The sequence below is a fragment of the Mytilus californianus genome, unplaced genomic scaffold (genome assembly GCF_021869535.1).
Source record: "Mytilus californianus isolate M0D057914Y unplaced genomic scaffold, xbMytCali1.0.p SCAF_4, whole genome shotgun sequence".
Taxonomy (NCBI): domain Eukaryota; kingdom Metazoa; phylum Mollusca; class Bivalvia; order Mytilida; family Mytilidae; genus Mytilus; species Mytilus californianus.
In genome coordinates, this window is record NW_026262690.1 from 18067036 (window position 1) to 18086127 (window position 19092).

Sequence of the window (19092 nt, forward strand, 5' to 3'; positions counted from 1 at the left end):
GTGCATGTACTGATTTTGTGTCATGGATGCATACCCCATATCCTTTGTTTTTCTATTATACAAACTGTTTAAAAGTTTGAAATGGAGATTCTAAATAAGACAAAAAGGGCAATAACTCCAGTATAGAATTTTACAACTATTTTGATGGATATAAATTAGATCTCGACTTTCTGAGCATTTTCACCACAGTCTGTAAAATTAAGATAAAGAGTTATAAAAAAAAACTTACAAATATTACTAATATGCCAACAAAGATATATTTTATTTTTTGCTAATTTACAACAAAAAAAATTTTAAAATATCAAATTCTGTACATTCAATTTTTAACATAAATATATTATTAGTTTCCATTTAAGAAGAAATTCATCTTGAATGATCTCATTTAATTTCCAAATTTGTTCAATTTGATTCTTTTGTCTAAAGCTCTTATTGAAAAACTTTTGTAACATTAATAGTTCAATATATGACAGCTATTTTCCTCTAGTCCCAAATATTTATGTCCACAGATTATCAATCTATGGGTTGATTGATTGATTGATGTTTAACGCCACTTTCAGCACTATTGTGCTATTTCATGGCAGCCAGTTTTATTGGTGGAGGAAGCAGGAGTGCCTGGAGAGAACCATGACCTTTGGCAGGAAAACTGACAATCCTAGTCAATTTTGATTGAAGTCCAGTGCACCTGCCACATGCAGGATTGGAGCTCACAACCTCAGTGCTGACAGGTAAGTGATACAGTAGTTGGACTACTAAGACCACTCGGCCACCGAGGCCCCACTCACTCTATGGAGAATCACTTACAACTGCATGAAACTCACAAAGCAGTATATCATTTATGTGTTCTTAAAGAGTAGCCTAGCTGATAGTTATATAAAGGAAGAGAAGAAAGATCTCAAGTCTGGAATAAAGCCTAATCAAAGTGCTGGATAGCACCTGTGGAAAGTTTGCAATGGTAGATGTGTATTATTTCAAATAGGTTGAAGATGTGTATTATTTCAAATAGGTTGTAGATGTGTATTACATGTACTTCAAATAGGTTGTAGATGTGTATTATTTCAAATCGGTTGTGGTTGTGTATTACTTCAAATATGTTGTAGATGTGTATTATTTCAAATAGGTTGTAGATGTGTATTATTTAAAATATGTATTTAATCACAGCTTTGGTGTTTTTCCCTAAACCATTGTCTCATCAGCAATTATCAAAAATCACTTTTTTCATATGTTTGTCATGTAAAATTTTGATAATTTCTATTGCAACCTTTAGCTTAAACTGTAGATTTAAAATAATCAAATATGCAGAAAGCTCTGTTAATTTCTTTCTGTGCCCATCCCATGTAAAGGGCCTGTGATTAAGTATTTTTTATTGATTAAGGTCCTTCATATTTGTTTTTAGTAAATTGTATTACTACTAATTAAGCAGTTAGTTTTCTTGTTTGAATTGTTATATATTGAACAAACTTGGACTACGTTAAGTAGATTGTGTGGTTAACGGTTTTTTATGACTTTTAAAATGTTTTACTAAATACAAGAAATAATTGTAACAGGATGCTGTTACGAAGTCTTCCAAACAAAGCTCCCATAATTAGTCATTCCCATGGTCGCCTGACATTGGGCAAAGTCCAGTACAAATTGATTAAGTCTAGTAAGTGATATGCATCAGTGACGCCTATGAATTAACCCTGTATGTCATTCAAATCTTCTTGAAATCATTAACAGGAATATATACGGTTTAGGGTTGGGGATCTCGACCGTTACAAGTTCTCAAAAAGGGGGGGGGGTTGATTCTCAGGGGACTCTTTGTTTCATTTGATTTGTTTAATTGTCCCATACAAGAATATATATGGTTTTGGGGTGGGGATCTCGACCGTTTACAAGTTTTCAAAAAGAAGGGGGTGGGGGTGACCCCCATTAACTTCCCCTATATTTCATTTGATTTGTTTTATTGTCCCATACAAAAATATATATAGTTTAGGGGTGGGGATCTCGACCATTTACAAGTTCTCAAACAGGATGGGATGGTGGTGACCCCTAGGGACTCCCCCTGTATTTCATTTGATTTGTTTTATTGTCCCATACAAGAATATATATGGTTTCAAGGTGGGGATCTCGACGTTTTACAAGTTCTCAAACAGGAGGGGGTGGGGGTGACCCAAAGGGACTCCCGCTATATTTCATTTGATTTGTTTTATTATCCCATACATGAATATATAAGGTTTAGGTGTGGGGATCTCGACTGTTTACAAGATAAAAGCCCATTCTCAAATTGAAAAGGAGGGGGAGGGTAGGGGTGACCCCAGGGACTCAACCTATAGTTTTTATTTTATTTGTTTTATTGTCCTGTGATCATTACTGAAGACCGCGTGTGTTTATCACTTACTGTTTTCAAGATATAGTCATTTGAAAATTTAAAAAAATAAAATCCCATAGGGTTCTTTAGTAAATCCCTCCCTTCTGTAGGCCCCTCAAAATACCCATAAATAGAACCCAAGAAGAAAAATAATAAGAACTGAGCAAAACCAATAAGTCTCCAAACTTTGTTTGGGAGACTTTATAACAAATAGTATATACGAATTTTGTTATAGTCCGATTTTGTAATAGGCCGAGTTTGTTATAGTCTGAGTCTGTTATGGGACGAGATGAGATAACAGGTTACTTTCGATTCACTCGGGCTTTTACGTCTGTAATAAACATTTGTAAAAATCGTAGTAAAAATAGCGTAGGAAAATGTTCATTCATGAAATATTTTAAACACGGTATTTATTTTCTCTTCAACCGGAGGACGGGAGGAAACCCCTGAAACCGGGATTATTGTACTCCCGTCAGGAGGTACACATATATGGATCTCACGCATGTCTGGGGAATACCGATAAAAGCATAACGTAGAAACTGCTGTCTCGTGTAGATGTGCATTGATTTTAATTTCCTCACAGCGCAGATCTGCGAAGTAGTGTTTGTGATAGCCATTTTCAAAATGAAGTTGAATTCATTTGAATTATCACTGAACATTCAGTACATTTTAATTCAAGCTGTAAGCTAATCAAAATAGAAGTAACTCAAAATTTCAAAAGCATCTTCCTAGAATTAGTATTCAAACACTAGTACTACATTATCTAGGAGTAGACATAGTAAGATAGTCTGTGCAACTTCCGGTTTGAGGCCGATGCCTTAGGAAAGTATATTGCTAAAGCAAGCTATAGCAAACTTTCCAAAAAACCTTGGAACACAGATTGAAAAGCCAGGGGTACAGCCCCTCCACTAAAATGACAAAATAATGTGAAACCTATTTCCCTAAGATCTACAACATTGATTTCCTTTTCATTTGATAACATTTTATAATATAGCACATTTTTCTACCATAATTTAATTAAGATATAACTTTTTCAATTACAAAACAACAGAAAATCAAAATTATAAATGGGTATCAAACTTATTAATGAAAGAATAGGAGATGGAAAAGACTCAAGCAATTATGCCATTCATCCCAATAAAGATTAAATCTTGACAGTGCTCACAGTAATGTTTCTAAGGCTATGGAAAATAGTCTCATGCATCATAATGGAAAAAAGATCTAAATGAAAATATGAAACAGGATTGTTTAGATTATTTTTATCATGATATAAGGATAAAAGCAATCCGAATGATGGATCATTTTGTTCAAACACCAAAAGTTTTCTTTTGTCTGACAGGTACCCCCATGCTCCCAGCTGGCAGCTGTCACCGTCTTCCCTATTGTCATGTGACTTTTTGACAACAACAGTTGACTTAATTCTTGATCCCACTTACTCTTGCTGCCTTTCATTTCTTCCTCTCCTTCACTCCTCTCTGAATCACGTCTACTTTTTCTGACTATTTTACTGAATTCGTCAGAACTAGAATCTTCATCCCTGAAAATTTACATAAATTAAATTAAAACTCATTTAGCATATTTCAACCTTTCTCATAAGTTTAAAGGTTTAAATTTAGGAGCATGATATTGGGTAACAAGGTAAAATAAGTATAGAGCATGTGTCAGCTTCTTATTGCTAATGTGTTTTATACAATGTTTATTTTTAAGTTGTACCATTTGGGATAAAAGTGTATAATTAAATGAATAGTGTTTGCGTTTTGCAGGATCAGTTTGAGTTCGTGATCTATATCGGTTTGTTGCCATTTTGCATGAAATTAAATAAATAAATCTTTTAATAGACCTTCAAATCAAAGATGAAATACATGTGGTTAACTATTCCTATCAATAGACAAATAAAAATACTGCTTTTTTTCACAGAATTTAAAAATATACTGATCTTTGAAAAATCAATTTTGACAATTAATTGACATCAATACACGATTACTTCCTGAAACACCTTTTCCTTTTTAAATTCTATAAATTTCTTGATGGGTGACTGACTATAGTCTACCAAATAAGTTTTAAGTTGATGCAATTATAAAGCCAAACTATATTTTTTCTACAAGACCTGGGGGACAAAAAAAAGGATGTATATTAGAGATAAAACTCAGTTAACTGTGTAAAACACAGCTTTATTTGTGCACAAAGAAAATCCAAATATCTAAGTTAGCCAAAAGATGTCATAAAGAAACATTAATTTGGCATTTAGAAATGACACAAAGTGTTAGCAACAGTTCATCCTATTATCATATTACCTTTCTTGCCTTCTCTTTACATGTTTAAATTTGCATTTAATTCCATAGTAACATTTTCCAGCTAAAAAATTTCTGCATATCTGTAAAAGAAATATAATGATCAAAGACGACATCTTTTTAAACGAGCTTGTAAAAAAAAATCATAAAAGGTTCTGTGGAACCCTGCATCTGCCCTGCAATTGTTGCTGTGAGTGTAAAAGTATATTGTTGACTGACAAAAACTTACATGTAGTTCATTTATCAGTAAAATATGGAAAAAATGAAGTAAAAAAATTAAACGTTTTCTTTCAGACTTCTTGATCTTGAAGAAGCTTCTGTCCACGTTTCATAACATTCCGTATGAAGGTTAAACGTTTGACAGAGTTATTGATGATCACTTCACAGAAGTCCTCATTTACAGTAGAAAATTCAATAAAAACAAAAATCAATATACTTATGAATCAAAATTATTCAATTTTTTTTTCAGGTTCCTGCATTAGTGAAGAAGCCTTTTCCAGTACCCTTTGTCTTGAGGCGTAAAATATAAGGAGCCTCATATGATTTCCAGCAATTTTTTTGTTTCTGATTGCCAAAAAAATTTAAAGAATATTGACAGTTAAAAAATGAGTCAAGTACTAATTTAACATACAAATTTGTAGCAAACAAATAAAGTTCTCCATGGGAAACTACCCTGTTTTTGTGTCTTGTAAGGAATCTGATACATGAAGGTTAATAATAAACTATACATTATTTTATTTTTATTTATCAAAAGACTTTAATATGTAATAATGTTCACTGAAGATAGCATTTCTTTGATTACATTGAAATTTCTGACTTTCCCTAACTTTTTCAACCTAAATTAAAAATATGCTGGTCATTCCTTTGTTGCAATTTGGTAAAGGGTTATGTAATGTTAGCCTTTTTAAAAGTCAAATGTTATGGATTGTTTTTAAATGATAGTAATTTTTTTGGTACTATTCAATGTCATAAAATTAAAATCTGTAAAATATAACAATAAATGTAGTTGACAGCTGTAGTACATTTTATTAAATTTTGCAAAAGTCAATATTTTATTAATGATTTAAACGGACTTCGTCCTCTTCCACAGGTTCCACCTGCCTCATATTATATCTACAGTGAATGCTAGGCCTTGAACTTTTCAAACTCAGTGATGGGGCTGGGCTTAGTCTATGTTGTAAATCCATTTTTCAAATGTGATGCCACTGATGGTTGTAAAATTATGTGGTGGCCAAATCAGAAAAATTCTTTTTTTAATAGATTATAATATGGCCATTAAACGGAGTTGCCAGCCTTTTGTATTATATGTCTTTGGCTCAATTGAACAATACAATACGATCTAACTATGAGCTCGAATTGTAGATTTGAGTGATCATATTATTTATGTTTATAAATGTGGTGTTTCATTCCAACGTTTAAGCTTACACTTTCGTCGTATTTTCGACTGGCACCTGCTGCACCAGGCCCTAATCTTTCAAAAACACTTGGCTTTCGTCTGTCACTTTCGTCTTGAGTTGATTGCTGGTTATCAACTGTAACTCTGCGTTTCAATTTGCTCATTTCGCATTTTCAGTTTCGAAAGCACTTATTACAACTTCCGGTGAAGCTAATACATAAATTTTGACACAAACCAGGTCAAAGATCCGGAAAAAATATTTCACATTATTATATTTTTTATTTTCAATTTGGAAAATTTTTATTGGGTGTTAAGAGACTTATGATTATATGTCTTAAGAGACATGATTATATGTTTCTGGTGTTTAATAACGATGCTGTTTATAATTAATAATGTAGTACGTTCCCACTTTCATTGTCAGCCCGGTTACAAATGCAATGAGTTCCTGGCTTAAGTTCAGTCTTACTGTTACTATGTGACAAAGAAAGCATACAGTGAAAACTTTAACCTGTCTAATGGTTTTTGAATGAAAATAAAAGTTTTATTATGTAAACTTGGTGTTCACCTCATTTCAGCATTTCAGACAAAATCACTTTTTTTTTTAATTCAAAATTAATTAGAGAGGTATTTATAAAATCCTGGAAACTAGCTCTTGCTTGTGACTATGATAATTAAAAATATTTTTGAATTTGGAAAATATCTATTTGTAGGCCTTAACAAAATTTACCTAAAATGGTAAAGATAAAAAATGGTAGTAGAAAATTACAAGTAGAAGTTGGCAGACATTACTAGTTACATCACCTTTACCAAAGACATATATACTAAATGTATTACATATGTATTATAGGTCTCTGCCTTTTCAACAGAGAATGTGTCCAATTTGCAGGGATATAATTCAAGTATTAATAGGTTGAAGTCTCCACCAACAAGCATGCATTATTCCGTGAATATCTATTGACAGCTATTTCAGTGAAATAGCCTGACTTGTTTTATCAAAGTTTACTTCATCACGTTGTAATTCTAATTTTAATCGTCAATTGGCTCCTTAGGACTTAGACCTTTAATGACGATGTTTGGCCACTTTTGGAGTTTTCGGCAATCATCTTGAAAACTATTTTATAGATAGAAAAACGGTAATAAAAAAGTTTGATCAGCAAAATCAGATCTACAATAAGTCAACATGACCGAAATAGTCAAGTGACTCCTTTTAGGAGTTATTGCCATTAATTGACAACTTTTTACCCATATTTGCATCATTGATTATTTTCATGAAAATATAATAGAAAGAGAAAAAAAAACTGTACAGAGCTTAACAAGGTAGACAAATAAGTCAACTCAACCGAAATCGTGAATTGACCTATTTTGGATATCATGCTCTTAAACGAAAATTGTAACCCATTTTTACATTTTTTGCTATTTTCTAACTATGATATTTAGAGAGAAACTGTATATATACAGCAAGGAAAGGGTAAAAAATAGAGAAAACAAGATCTAGTTATAAGTCGAATAATCAAAACGGTTGGTATCGGAATTATTGTTCTTAAGCAAATATTTATCTTTACCGTCTTTTTCGTGCTTTATGTTCTGCTTTATGTTCTCTCTCGCAATCATCATACATGTACTAAGATAAAAAGATTGAGAGAAACTGTAAACACTAAAGTTGCCAATCGACTTCTAATAGGAGTTATTGCCCTAAAATGAAGATTTTATCCGGGCCCTATTTGACCTTTATCGTCCAAATTTAAAAAGATAAAGAAAAATTAAACATAAAAAAATGACGATTTATAAAGTGCATCCACATGTGTTGTTGTGGGCAATTTTCTTGAGAAATATTTATAGAAAAAAACTGTAAGCAACAAAAATTATCAGTAAGATAAGATTTACAAATTAAGATTCGGACGTATCTTCCTATGAAGTACCATCGGGGACTAATAGTCAATCACCATGGTATTGGCCAAGTGCTAGTAAATGAAAATCGCACTTTACAAATTAAGTGCAAATCTTTAAATTGATTTGCGCCTCATTATTTCGAATCAAATTTCCAATATTTTAATGTTCAAAATTATCAGATACGTTCCATTTACAATACAAATTTACACATGCCAAAGCCTAAGTCCAATTTTATAAAGAAACTATTAATGTACTCGGGTGCACACATATGGAAAAAATTGTCTTCAGAGGTAAAAGATTCTAACTCGTTGTGACACAGTTTAAAGATACATGCTATAATATTAACGAATTACTTAATTAATTTTCATACTATATATTCATGAATAGTCTCTGAATACTTTGTTTGTTGAACAGCATTTGCTGTAAATAATAATTACTGCGATAATCGATGTTTTACATGTATATAATGTACCTTTATCTCAGGTTGTATACACAGGCAATTTTTTCCAACGTGATTTTAACATGGGAATCATGTGATATTCACGTTGTCCACACCACGTGAGTACAACGTGAAACGAGCAGAAACGTAATATTCACGTTGTGAGCACAACGTGAAATAAACGTTCGTCACACGTGATATTCATGTTGTATATAAATCCACATAATATCAACGTGATAATACAACGTGATATATACGTTTAATATAAAGCCACGTGATATAAACGTGATAATACTTCAAGACTTTTATGTGAAGCAGCCACTAGGAAAAATGAAATATTGTCTTTGTTGCACTCATTGACATATCATTTTTTGTTCTTGGTCATCTCTATTTGAAGATGTTTCTCTGGTTCTTTATGGTAAAAGTACTGTAAAAGTGAGTTATACATCAATAAATTGTCTTATATTGATTATCAGTTACCTCATATGCATGTTTTATTAACCTTTTATCATCCTGAATATGTATGTAATATTTTTGGCTGGATGTTTAGCATCCATTAAAACTTATATATATATATATATGTAGATATATATATAAATCCAAATCTTATTTAAAACATGAGACTATTTCTACATGTTTGAAACCTTTCGAATCTTCCTGTTAGCATTTCTTTTTTTGTTTGTTTGAAATTCTTGCTTTATAATCGCGTTTGTTTGACAATTCATAAAAAATCTAAAAGTATGAATACCAATGTCAAAGTCAGCTACATTTTAAATTTATACAATGTTTGAAAAGAAGTCGAATTCGAAATTGCACAACAAATAATGCAAAACCAAATGTATACCAAACAACAATTCAATACAGACTAGCTATTTTACAATGTTCATTCTACAAGAGTTGTGTCCCTTGCAGGTTTACCATGACAAATCTAAAAATAATCAGCTTATGATTAAAAAATTGTCCCTAACAGAGGCATATGTTACCAAATGTTTAAAAAAAACAAAACACTTTCCACATTAAATTCAATTATATTTATATTTAAGAATATTCTAAACAGTTAACATTTGAAAAGTTACTGAAATAGTAACAAATAATATTTGATTGTTCCATCTTCTAAATGCTCCACTCTTTTGAAAGTTTCTTCATCTGAAAGGATAAAAAAAAGAATTTTATTTACTGTTATAATATTATCTTATTTAAGCATACATAATGAAAGCTTTATTTTACTTCTAATATGAGTGTTGCTTTTGCTTTGTAAACAACAATGTGATAAAATTCTCAATATATCTATAGTTTACAACCCTAGTAAACATTATTATTATATACATATGCACTTTCATGGATCTACAATCTGTCATTTCCTGTATCTTGGCATTGCACCAGGTCATGTTTTTCTCTGATTGTTTATGATTTCTTTACACTAAATCCATTGGATGTTGAATGTGTACTGATTGATAATTTATTCTTAGATGCATTTTTTTTTAAGTTGTTATTGGCTTTGAACTAGCTGTCAGTATCTGCACTCTCAGATTTGTACTAAGTGTCTTTTTGTTGTTGGGATGTACAAGTACCCATCCACGTCCACTCTGTGTTTTTGTTGTATGTATTTCTATTTGTATCCATCTGTTGAGTTCAGCCTTTTTCAACTGATTTTTTTAGTTCGTTCTAATGTTGTGCTGTTACACCGCTGTCCCAGATTAGGGGAGGGTTGAGATCTCCCCAACATGTTTAACTCTGCCACATTCTGTATGTATGTGCCTGTCCCAAGTCAGGAGCCTGTAGTTAAGTGGTTGTTTGTTGTTACATATTTGTTTTTTTCGTTAATTTTTTTGTACATTAATCAGGCCGTTAGTTTTCTCGTTTGAATTGTTTTACATTTGTGATTTGTAGCTGACTATGCAGTATGGGCTTTGGTCATTGTTGAAGGCCGTACAGTGACCTATAGCTCTTAATTTCTGTGGCATTTGGTTTCTTGTGGAGGGTTGTCTCATTGGCAATCATACCACATCTTTTTTATATGTATCATAACTAATGTGGTGATTTGGCTGTGTAAAATTGAAATGAAAACTAGACAAAGTGACTCCACTCTGAAGTAACTGTATTATAACAAAGTCAATGTAGGACTTTCTTTGAGATATTATTGTGTCTGGGAGACACAATTGGTGCCCCCGCAGATGCAAAGTGTTATTTTAAAATAACTATAACATTTAAACGCTTACACCCAAAAATGACAAAACAATAAAGCCAAAAAATGTATACACTTATTTGCTGTCTCCTGGCAGAAAGATAGGGTAGATAGATAAAATAATTGTATTTTTTATTTTTATCTTATCTAAATTATTAATATACTATATACAACATGTTCTGAACTTAAATGGTGCTTTACCAAACAAATTTTGACTTTTACCAGTACTTTACAAAAAAAAAAGCCAGAAAATACGTAAGTAAATCGAAAGGGAGACAAAAAAAAAGAACTTTATCATATTCTGACTTAAACATCAAACTTTATTTTAGTATACTTGAATAGGAAACATTTCTTGTTTTACTATTAAATTACCTTCAGCTTAATAACTTGATTACAACCAAAATACTACAAACTTCTGTAGCCAAATGTGATTCTCTGAAGCACTGCTAAAGTATCATGTCCTTTATCCATCTTATATATATACATGACAGTATATATTTGCCTCAAATTCAGATTTTTTCTGGAAAAATAAATATTCAAATAAATGTACATGAACATGAACTTTAGTCCACATATATTATGCCTCCTTCTACTGACTGACAAAACAAATGTCACATAATCATCTTTAGTAATGTTAATGATATGAACAGTATATACATGTAACATGTTATCATTAAAGATTAACATCATTGCATAGGGATTTTATGCTGAGTGACTTAAATATTTCTTTGTGTGTATGTATAAAACTTTCTTTTTTTCTTTCTTTATTTTACATTCCTTTTGTTGTGTGATATTTAATTAATTTTGTATATATATATTTATTATATTTTGATTATATGGGGCCAACTTGGACGAGTAGTCTAAGTTGTCGAACTTCTGTATCACTAGCCAGTCAACACTGAGGTTGTGAGTTCAAATCCCGCACGTGGCAAGTGAACTTAACTCCCAATCGTTATTGACTAGGATTGTCAGTTTTCCTACCAAAGGTCATGGTTCTCTCCAGCTTCCTCCATCAATAATAAACTGCTTCGCTGAGCGCAGCTAGATACGCCCGCAGAGGTCCAACCCAGAACAGTTGGGGCAAAAATGGACACAATATTCAAGCTTGATTCAGGTCTGAATTTGGATTGTAATTAAATATTTGACATATTATAGGTTTCTGAATAAATGTAGTCAAAGATCTTGAAATTGGTTATATGAATTGAATTTATATTCAATTAAAGATTTCTTGCTGTTGTGCAATACTTAGTAAATCTGTTGTCAGACTATAAACAAATAAAGTTCAATTAATTCTCAATGTCATATTAGAAATTTATGAAAATAAAAAGAGAGCTTATATCAATAGATATAAACAATTCACCAAAGTTTCATGAGAATTGGTGACAGCATTTTTGAGTTATTGTCCGAAAACTTGAAAATCACCCCTTTTTTTAATGAATAAAACCCCATAACTCAGAAATGTAAAATATAAAATTTATAAAATTCTAAAGGGAGCTTACATCAATACATACAAACAATTCACCAAAGTTTCATAAGAATTGCTGAAAGCATTTTTGAGTTTTTGTCCGAAAACTGGAAAATCCCCCCTTTTTTTATGAATAAAACCCTGTAACTCGGAAATGTAAAATCTAAAATTTATAAAAATCGAAAGGGAGCTCATGTCAATAGATATAAACAATTCACCACAATTTCTTGCAAGTTGGTGAAAGCATTATAAACTTATTGTCTGAAAACTGGAAAATCCCCCTTTTTTTTAATGAATAAAACCCCATAACTCGGAAACGTAAAATCTAAATTTTATAAAAAACGAAAGGGAGCTCACGTCAATAGATATAAACAATTCACCAAAGTTTTATGCAAATTGGTTAAAGCATTTTTCAGTTAATGTCCGACATGTTGACGACGGACGGACAGACGGACGGACAGACGGACAACGGTATACCATAATACGTCCCGTAAACGGGCGTATAAAAACTGGATGCCACAAAATAGCACCATAGTGTTAAAAGTGGCGCTAAACATTAATCATTCAATATCTCAATTATGAGAAAATAAAGACATCAATCAATCACCCCAAATTCATATCAAATTTGTTTAAAGTATAAAATGAAATGTTGTAGAATCAGACATGATTTTATAAGTCATTTTTTATTTCTATTTTTTTAAAGGTAACAATGACAAATGAATGAGTTGCATCTGATGTCATGCCAAATAGTCATATTATATTGGGGGTGGTTGTAATTTCCTTAGAATTTCTTTAGAAACATACTTCATTAAGTAAAATGAATTTTTATATTACCGGTGGTTGGTGTAAAAAAATGACCCTGTTAGATAATTCCTGAATAGCACCCTGTTAGATAATTCCTGAATAACTCCTAGATATATCTATTGTTCATGTTGTTTAGTCACTTCTTAGGTACATTTGTATATGTACCGTATATATAGTTACACATTTAAATGATTATTCGATTCTTATCACCTTTTACATTTGATTTATCAATTTTTGTATGCATTACATAACGTCCTTCAGTTGTCCAGTGGCAAATATTTAATGCTAACATTCAGAACATTTTGTTCTGCAAAGTTACTTAAATATCATATGTAGCATTAATGTACAACAAATTATATCTATTCTTCCTCTGCACATATGCTGCAAGCCAAAAGGCATGTTGTTCTTTTTAAAGCACACTGTTTTGTTAAATGCATTACATTTCATAGAATGGAAATAGTGCATACATATCTGTTGGAACTTTGCTGAATTGTCCTGGTAACGTTGAACTGGACATTTCCCCCTGTCATTTTCTTTCTCATGTCTGGAATTTTCAAACAGATCCTCCATACTTCGTTCATGCCCTGCTTATTATCTGTCATATAGAAAAAAGAAATGCATAAATTTTAAGTATTTTTTTTACACATACAGTTATTGTCATAGTCTGTCAAACTTTAAATTGGGAACATTACAGTGAACTACCAAAATTGTGTGGTAAATATTAATAAGTGGAACAATGAAAGGTAATTGCCTGATAATTAACTCAAGTGTCATTCTATGATCATGAACAATCTTGACATATATTGAACTGGTGAAATAAAATGAGTTATGTGGTGTATGTCTATGAGACATGTGAAGTTTATATACCACTCCAGACAGATAAGTGTAAGTGATCAATCCATGTAGGTCCTCAGTACCTGCAGCTGAATGTTAAAAAGCCCCTATTTATTTATTGAAGTCTTGTAAAAATCACAACCCACATATATTTATGTCTAAGGATGTTCGTTCCTCATGTTTTTGAGTTTTTGCCAGATATTCAGAATCCTCTGGCTTTATCCATGATATTCTGACATTAAAAAAAATCCTAATAACCTCTACTTTTCTTTTCATAATTTTATTTTGAATAGATATATAAATATAAAATAATTTATCTATAAATACTAACTTCAGTTCTCTTTTATACTTGTGAAGTAAATCAGAGACATTATATATGATGTGTCTCTGAGTCAGTCTGAGTAAAATTGAGAATGGAAATGGGGAATATGTCAAAGAGACAACAACCCAACAAAGAGCAGATAACAGCCGAAGGCCATCAATGGGTATTTAACGAAGCCAGAAAATCCCGCTTCAGCTGGCCCCTCCATAATAATGTGTACTATTTGAGTAATTCAGTGAAAATGGACGTCACACTAAACTCCAAAACATATAATGAACTAAAATTTAAAAGCATACATGACTAACAAAGGTAAGAGGCTCCTGACTTCGGAGAGGCAAAAAAATGCGGCGGGGTTAAACATGTTTTGTGAGATCTCAGCCCTCTACCTCTAGCCAATGTAGAATAAAGAAACACACAGCAATATGCACAGTAAAACTCAGTTTAAAACTTAAAAGAAGATATTTATTTTTTACAGAGATTAAATTATATACTTAATGTTAGTGCCTGTGGTAATTTCTTTCAAAAGATGGGTATTAGTGTGATCATTTGGTCTTGATCATGATTAACTCATAAAAATCATACGGCCCAGGCATATATAAATGTTGTCAGGACAGTAAAATTTTAATGAAAAAGGACTCACAAGTCACAAACCATAGGCCCTAAATGATTTAAATTTAAAGGAATTTAAAAGTTTATGACGGGTTTTTCCAATTTTCAGGCAGTCAAGAGTTTCATGAAGACTGTATTTATTCAGGGAATGGTACGTTTTAATTAACTATTGTACACATACCTTCATAACGGGGTTGTGAAATAAAATATACCTGTTATATCTTCAAGAGTATCTGCATTACTTTCCATTGCCACTACTGTGGTGTCAAAATTGGTGTCGTCCAAATGTGTCGTCTGAGACGCTCGTTTCTGTGAACCGTACGGGATAATTCTCTGAGAGACGAAGCACATCAATTCTCATTTAAACTGAATTTCCGATTGTATTTCATGTTTAAATATTCAAATAATTAATTAAATTAAATATTTAAATTATATCAAGCTACCAGCTGGATAACAAAACAATGTTAATAAATTGATTCCGCTTCTGGGTTACACACCGATTCCGAAATTTTTCAAGGTGTGCGGTATTTCCCGCGGTTATTTTTGGCAAGCAATCTCCTTGTCAAGGTGATACCAGTCCATATGAAACTGACAGAGTCTGTGTACTGTACAATGACGGAACTGTAGAAGTAAAAAAAGTTCTGTCTCGGGTCTACTGTACTGTGTACTTGTGACTTTAATAATATGCAGTGCAGGTAAGTTCGATAAAATTACAGTTTTTTTCTGATTTTTTTTACCCTATTAAAGGCTAGACTAAAGTTTAGTTAAAACATATATTTTATTTAAATAAGCTTAACACAAATTCGATAAGACACAAGTCAAACCGATTTATGAACTCTTTTTCCATATTCAGTGGTGGATCCATAAATGACATAAATTTTAATAAAAGGGGTGGGGGGGGGGGATTGTAATTTCTCCTTAATTTGCACTTCAGGGGGTTAAATCTAATTGATGATATCATGTCAGTCAGCTTTGAACAGCTATCTTTTATTTTATGTTTAGCTTACATATTTATGACATTTAACTAAAAACTTAAGCTACATGTAAACAAATATTTAAGAGTAATATTTCTATTGTGTAATAAATAATACCATTATAAAAATGAAAGATTTTTTCCCATCAATTGAATAATTTGATATGTTTTTAGGGATACAGCAAGTTCCCAAGTTCTTAGTTAATGAATAGAGAAAATTGTTGAGGAGCTCATTGGGGAAAAAAAAGAAATTAACAAAGGAAATGTACTTTTTCAATAAGGAGAAGAAGTAAAAGCAGCAGGTATTATATACTTATTTTATACTTGATTAACTTGGCTGTAACGGTCAAACGATTGAGATAAATAAATGAAAAGAAATGTCGTCTATATTTCAATGAATCAGCACCCGAACAAACAACAAAACCAGTAGAGGCATCTTTTGGTTAAACAAAGACTTCAATATACATTGTAAGTGTCAATACAAATGTAAAAAAATAGGATGTGGTAAGATTGCCAATGAGACACTCTCTCCAAGAGACCAAATGATACAAACATTAACAACTCTAGGTCACTGTATGGCCTTCAACAATGAGTAAAACCTATACTGCATAGACAGCTATAAAAGGCTACTAAATGACAAATGTAAAACAATTCTAATTTGATTGTCTCTGCTCGTGAATATTATGTACCGGGTACATGTATCCGAGACTACCAAAGATTGGTCTTTAGCAGATATCCTGAAATGACTAAAAGGTTAAAGATATAAATAAAGGCTATATATTAGCTTGTCCATGCAGCCTTATTATCTAAGGAGACCAAGAGAACTTGTATTATTGTTTTTGTCCCGTCAATCTGACCGTCACAAAATTTTCTTCAGTATTACTGTAAACTTTGAATCAGGCATGCATTGAGTTTTGTCTTTCTTCAGTTTTACTATAAACTTTGTATTGAGTCTTGTCATTGTACATATATATTTAATTATATAAATTTCTAAGCAGTTTCTTATTTCATTGGGTATGGTAATAATGTATCTTGGATTCAACCTTCAAAACTTTAATTTTCATCCTCATTTGCTTTTTCATCACTTCTTCCTTCAAATCCCATAAATGTAGTTTTTATTGTCGAGCCTGCGACTTTAGTCGCTGAAAGCTCGACATAGGGATAGTGATCCGGCTGTGGCGGCTGCGGCGTTAACTAACTTCTTAAAAGCTTTATATTTTAGAAGGTGGAAGACCTGAATGCTTCATACTTTGTATATAAATGCCTTATGTTACGAAGTTTCCGTCTGTCACATGTCCATTGTCCTTGACCTCATTTTCATGGTTCAGTGAATACTTGAAAAAAAAGTTAAGATTTTTTGTAATGTTCATTTCTCTCTTATTATGAGTAATAGGATAAGTATATTTGGTGTATGGAATGATTGTAAGGTGTACATGTCCAACTGGCAGGTGTCATCAGACCTTGACCTCATTTTCATGGTTCAGTGGTCAAAGTTAAATTTTTGAGTTTCGGTCTGTTTTTCTAATACTATATGCAATAGGTCAACTATATTTGGTGTATGGAAATATTTTATTATGTACATATCAGCCTCGCAGGTTTTATTTGACCTTGACCTCATTTTCACGGTTCATTGTTCAGTGTTAAGTTTTTGTGTTTTGGTCCGTTCTTTAACTATAAGCAATAGGTCAACTATATTTGTTGTATGGAAGGACTGTAAGCTGTATATATCTGCCTGGCATGGTTCATCTGACCATGACCTCATTTTCATGGTTCATTGTTCAATGTTTAGTTTTCTTGGTTAAGTCTGTTTTTAGAAACTGTTAGCAATAGGTTAACTATATTTAGTGTATTGAATGATTGTAAGGTGTATAAATGTACATACTACATGTATTTCTCGTTTGGTTTATATGACCTTGACCTCATTTTCTTGGATCATGTTAAGTTTATGTGATAGTTGTAGTTCAGCTTTATATTTAGGACTATCAATATAATATCAATGGTTAGTAAAGAAGGCAGGACATTTCAGGGTGTGCACTCTTGTTTTCATAATATACATGATATATTTATACAGTCGCAAATTTAAGTTAATGGATCTTTATGACACCACAAGGTTCCATAACTCAAAAGGAAGGTTGGATTGATTTTGGGGGTTATGGCCTTAACCATGTTAACAGTTTAGGCATTAGGGGCCAAAAATAACACTTTGTTTATTCTTTGTACATGTATAAACTGCTTATTCCTTGACCAATTTCAATTGTGTTTAATTCAAAGTCTTTATTTTATTTTTTCAAACCTTGTTACTTGTATATAGACTTGGCCTCCTTTTTAAAATAGGTCCACATTGAGGTCCCTAGGGTACAAATTTAAACTTTGTCGTTTGATGACATATAAAATTTAATTATTTATTGGTTCTATGATATGAGATATCTAACTGTTAAGTTAAAATTTTAATTTTGTGCCCCTTTTTTTAAATTGGTCCCCATTAAGAAGCAAAGGGTCCAAAAGTAAACTTTGTTTGATTTCAACAAAAATTGGATTTTTGAGGTTCTTTGATATGCTGAATCTAATCGTTTAGTTAGATTTCTGATTTTGGGCCCCATTTTCAAATTGGTCTATATACCTCTGTGGTCAGTCATATCAAGCTGAGCCTTGCATTTTATTTTCAAATTGGTTAACTTATATATACTCATGTTAGAATTAAATAATTTTATATGTATGCATACTCAATTTAATATAATATTATTATCCTATTGTATACAGAAGTAAAACTTGTGTCTGATCCTATTTAAGTCAATTGTTCGAATAAAATAATCATAAACTAAAACATTCATATGATGTAGTTTTGCATCTTCTATTTAGAGCATTTCTTTGTTCTTACTACTTTTCTTATGTTTGCAGGGAAAATTGACAGAGTGATACATCTTCTGTGAATAAAAAGAGGAAATACGTGTCTGCAGCAGTAAATCATTATAACAACAAGACTGTGAAAAGAAGATATCAGAACATGAAATGAGTTTTATTTCAGTTAAAAAGACTTGTTACAGAATGAATATACCTCTTGTGATTCTAATGAAAACCATTGTCAACTTGAAGTAAAGGAAGATTTTTATAAAATAGAACAGGAAATAAAGGAAGACTCAATCATTTAGAGCATAACAAAGCACAATGTATATTTCTAATTAGTCTGTTAATTCAGAATAACCCATGTGAAGGAATATATAATATTTTACAGTAAACAACATACAATACACTTATAACTTAAATTTTTGCAATTGGTGAATTTTTATGTTGTACTAAGGTAAAATTTATATGACAGATGCATTACCTTAAATATTCACTGAACACATGAAAATCCAACATAGCCATTGCAAAAATAACTTGCACTTACATGTACATATGTTATTCATGTGATATTAATATGAAATTCACATCACAATCATGTGAAAATATAGACGTGAAATAACACAACTTTTACACGTTAAAACAATGTGAAAAAATCTAAATGTGAAATTAACACAATATTTACACGTTAATATC

The 19092-nt window shown here is 31.6% G+C and overlaps 1 protein-coding gene and 2 long non-coding RNA genes across 7 annotated transcripts in view; 1 reads left to right on the forward strand and 2 right to left on the reverse strand.

Moving 5' to 3' along the window:
• Nucleotides 1-6243, reverse strand: part of LOC127737601 (zinc finger CCCH domain-containing protein 13-like) — a 46127-nt gene extending 39884 nt beyond the window's left edge. For all 4 annotated transcript variants that reach the window (XM_052248436.1, XM_052248438.1, XM_052248435.1 and 1 more), the window contains exons 1-3: nucleotides 6064-6243; nucleotides 4642-4721; nucleotides 3784-3884 (exon numbers count right to left, since the gene is read on the reverse strand). In XM_052248436.1, coding sequence (XP_052104396.1) covers nucleotides 3784-3884; nucleotides 4642-4721; nucleotides 6064-6198 — 316 coding nt within the window. In that variant the 5' untranslated portion in view covers nucleotides 6199-6243. The remainder of the gene's footprint in view (nucleotides 1-3783; nucleotides 3885-4641; nucleotides 4722-6063) is intronic.
• Nucleotides 6244-9379: 3136 nt separating this feature from the next.
• Nucleotides 9380-14929, reverse strand: LOC127737616 (uncharacterized). 2 transcript variants are annotated; one of them, XR_007999713.1, is made up of 4 exons: nucleotides 14795-14929; nucleotides 13285-13412; nucleotides 10921-11068; nucleotides 9380-9509 (listed from the first exon to the last, which is right to left on the reverse strand). It is a non-coding gene; the product is annotated as an uncharacterized LOC127737616 (long non-coding RNA). The 2 variants fall into 2 exon arrangements; XR_007999712.1 differs by lacking the exon at nucleotides 10921-11068 and having other exon boundaries at nucleotides 14795-14925.
• Nucleotides 14930-15106: 177 nt separating this feature from the next.
• LOC127737620 (uncharacterized) lies at nucleotides 15107-18764 on the forward strand. The gene is made up of 3 exons (XR_007999717.1): nucleotides 15107-15277; nucleotides 15730-15857; nucleotides 18454-18764. It is a non-coding gene; the product is annotated as an uncharacterized LOC127737620 (long non-coding RNA).
• Nucleotides 18765-19092: the final 328 nt, after the last annotated feature.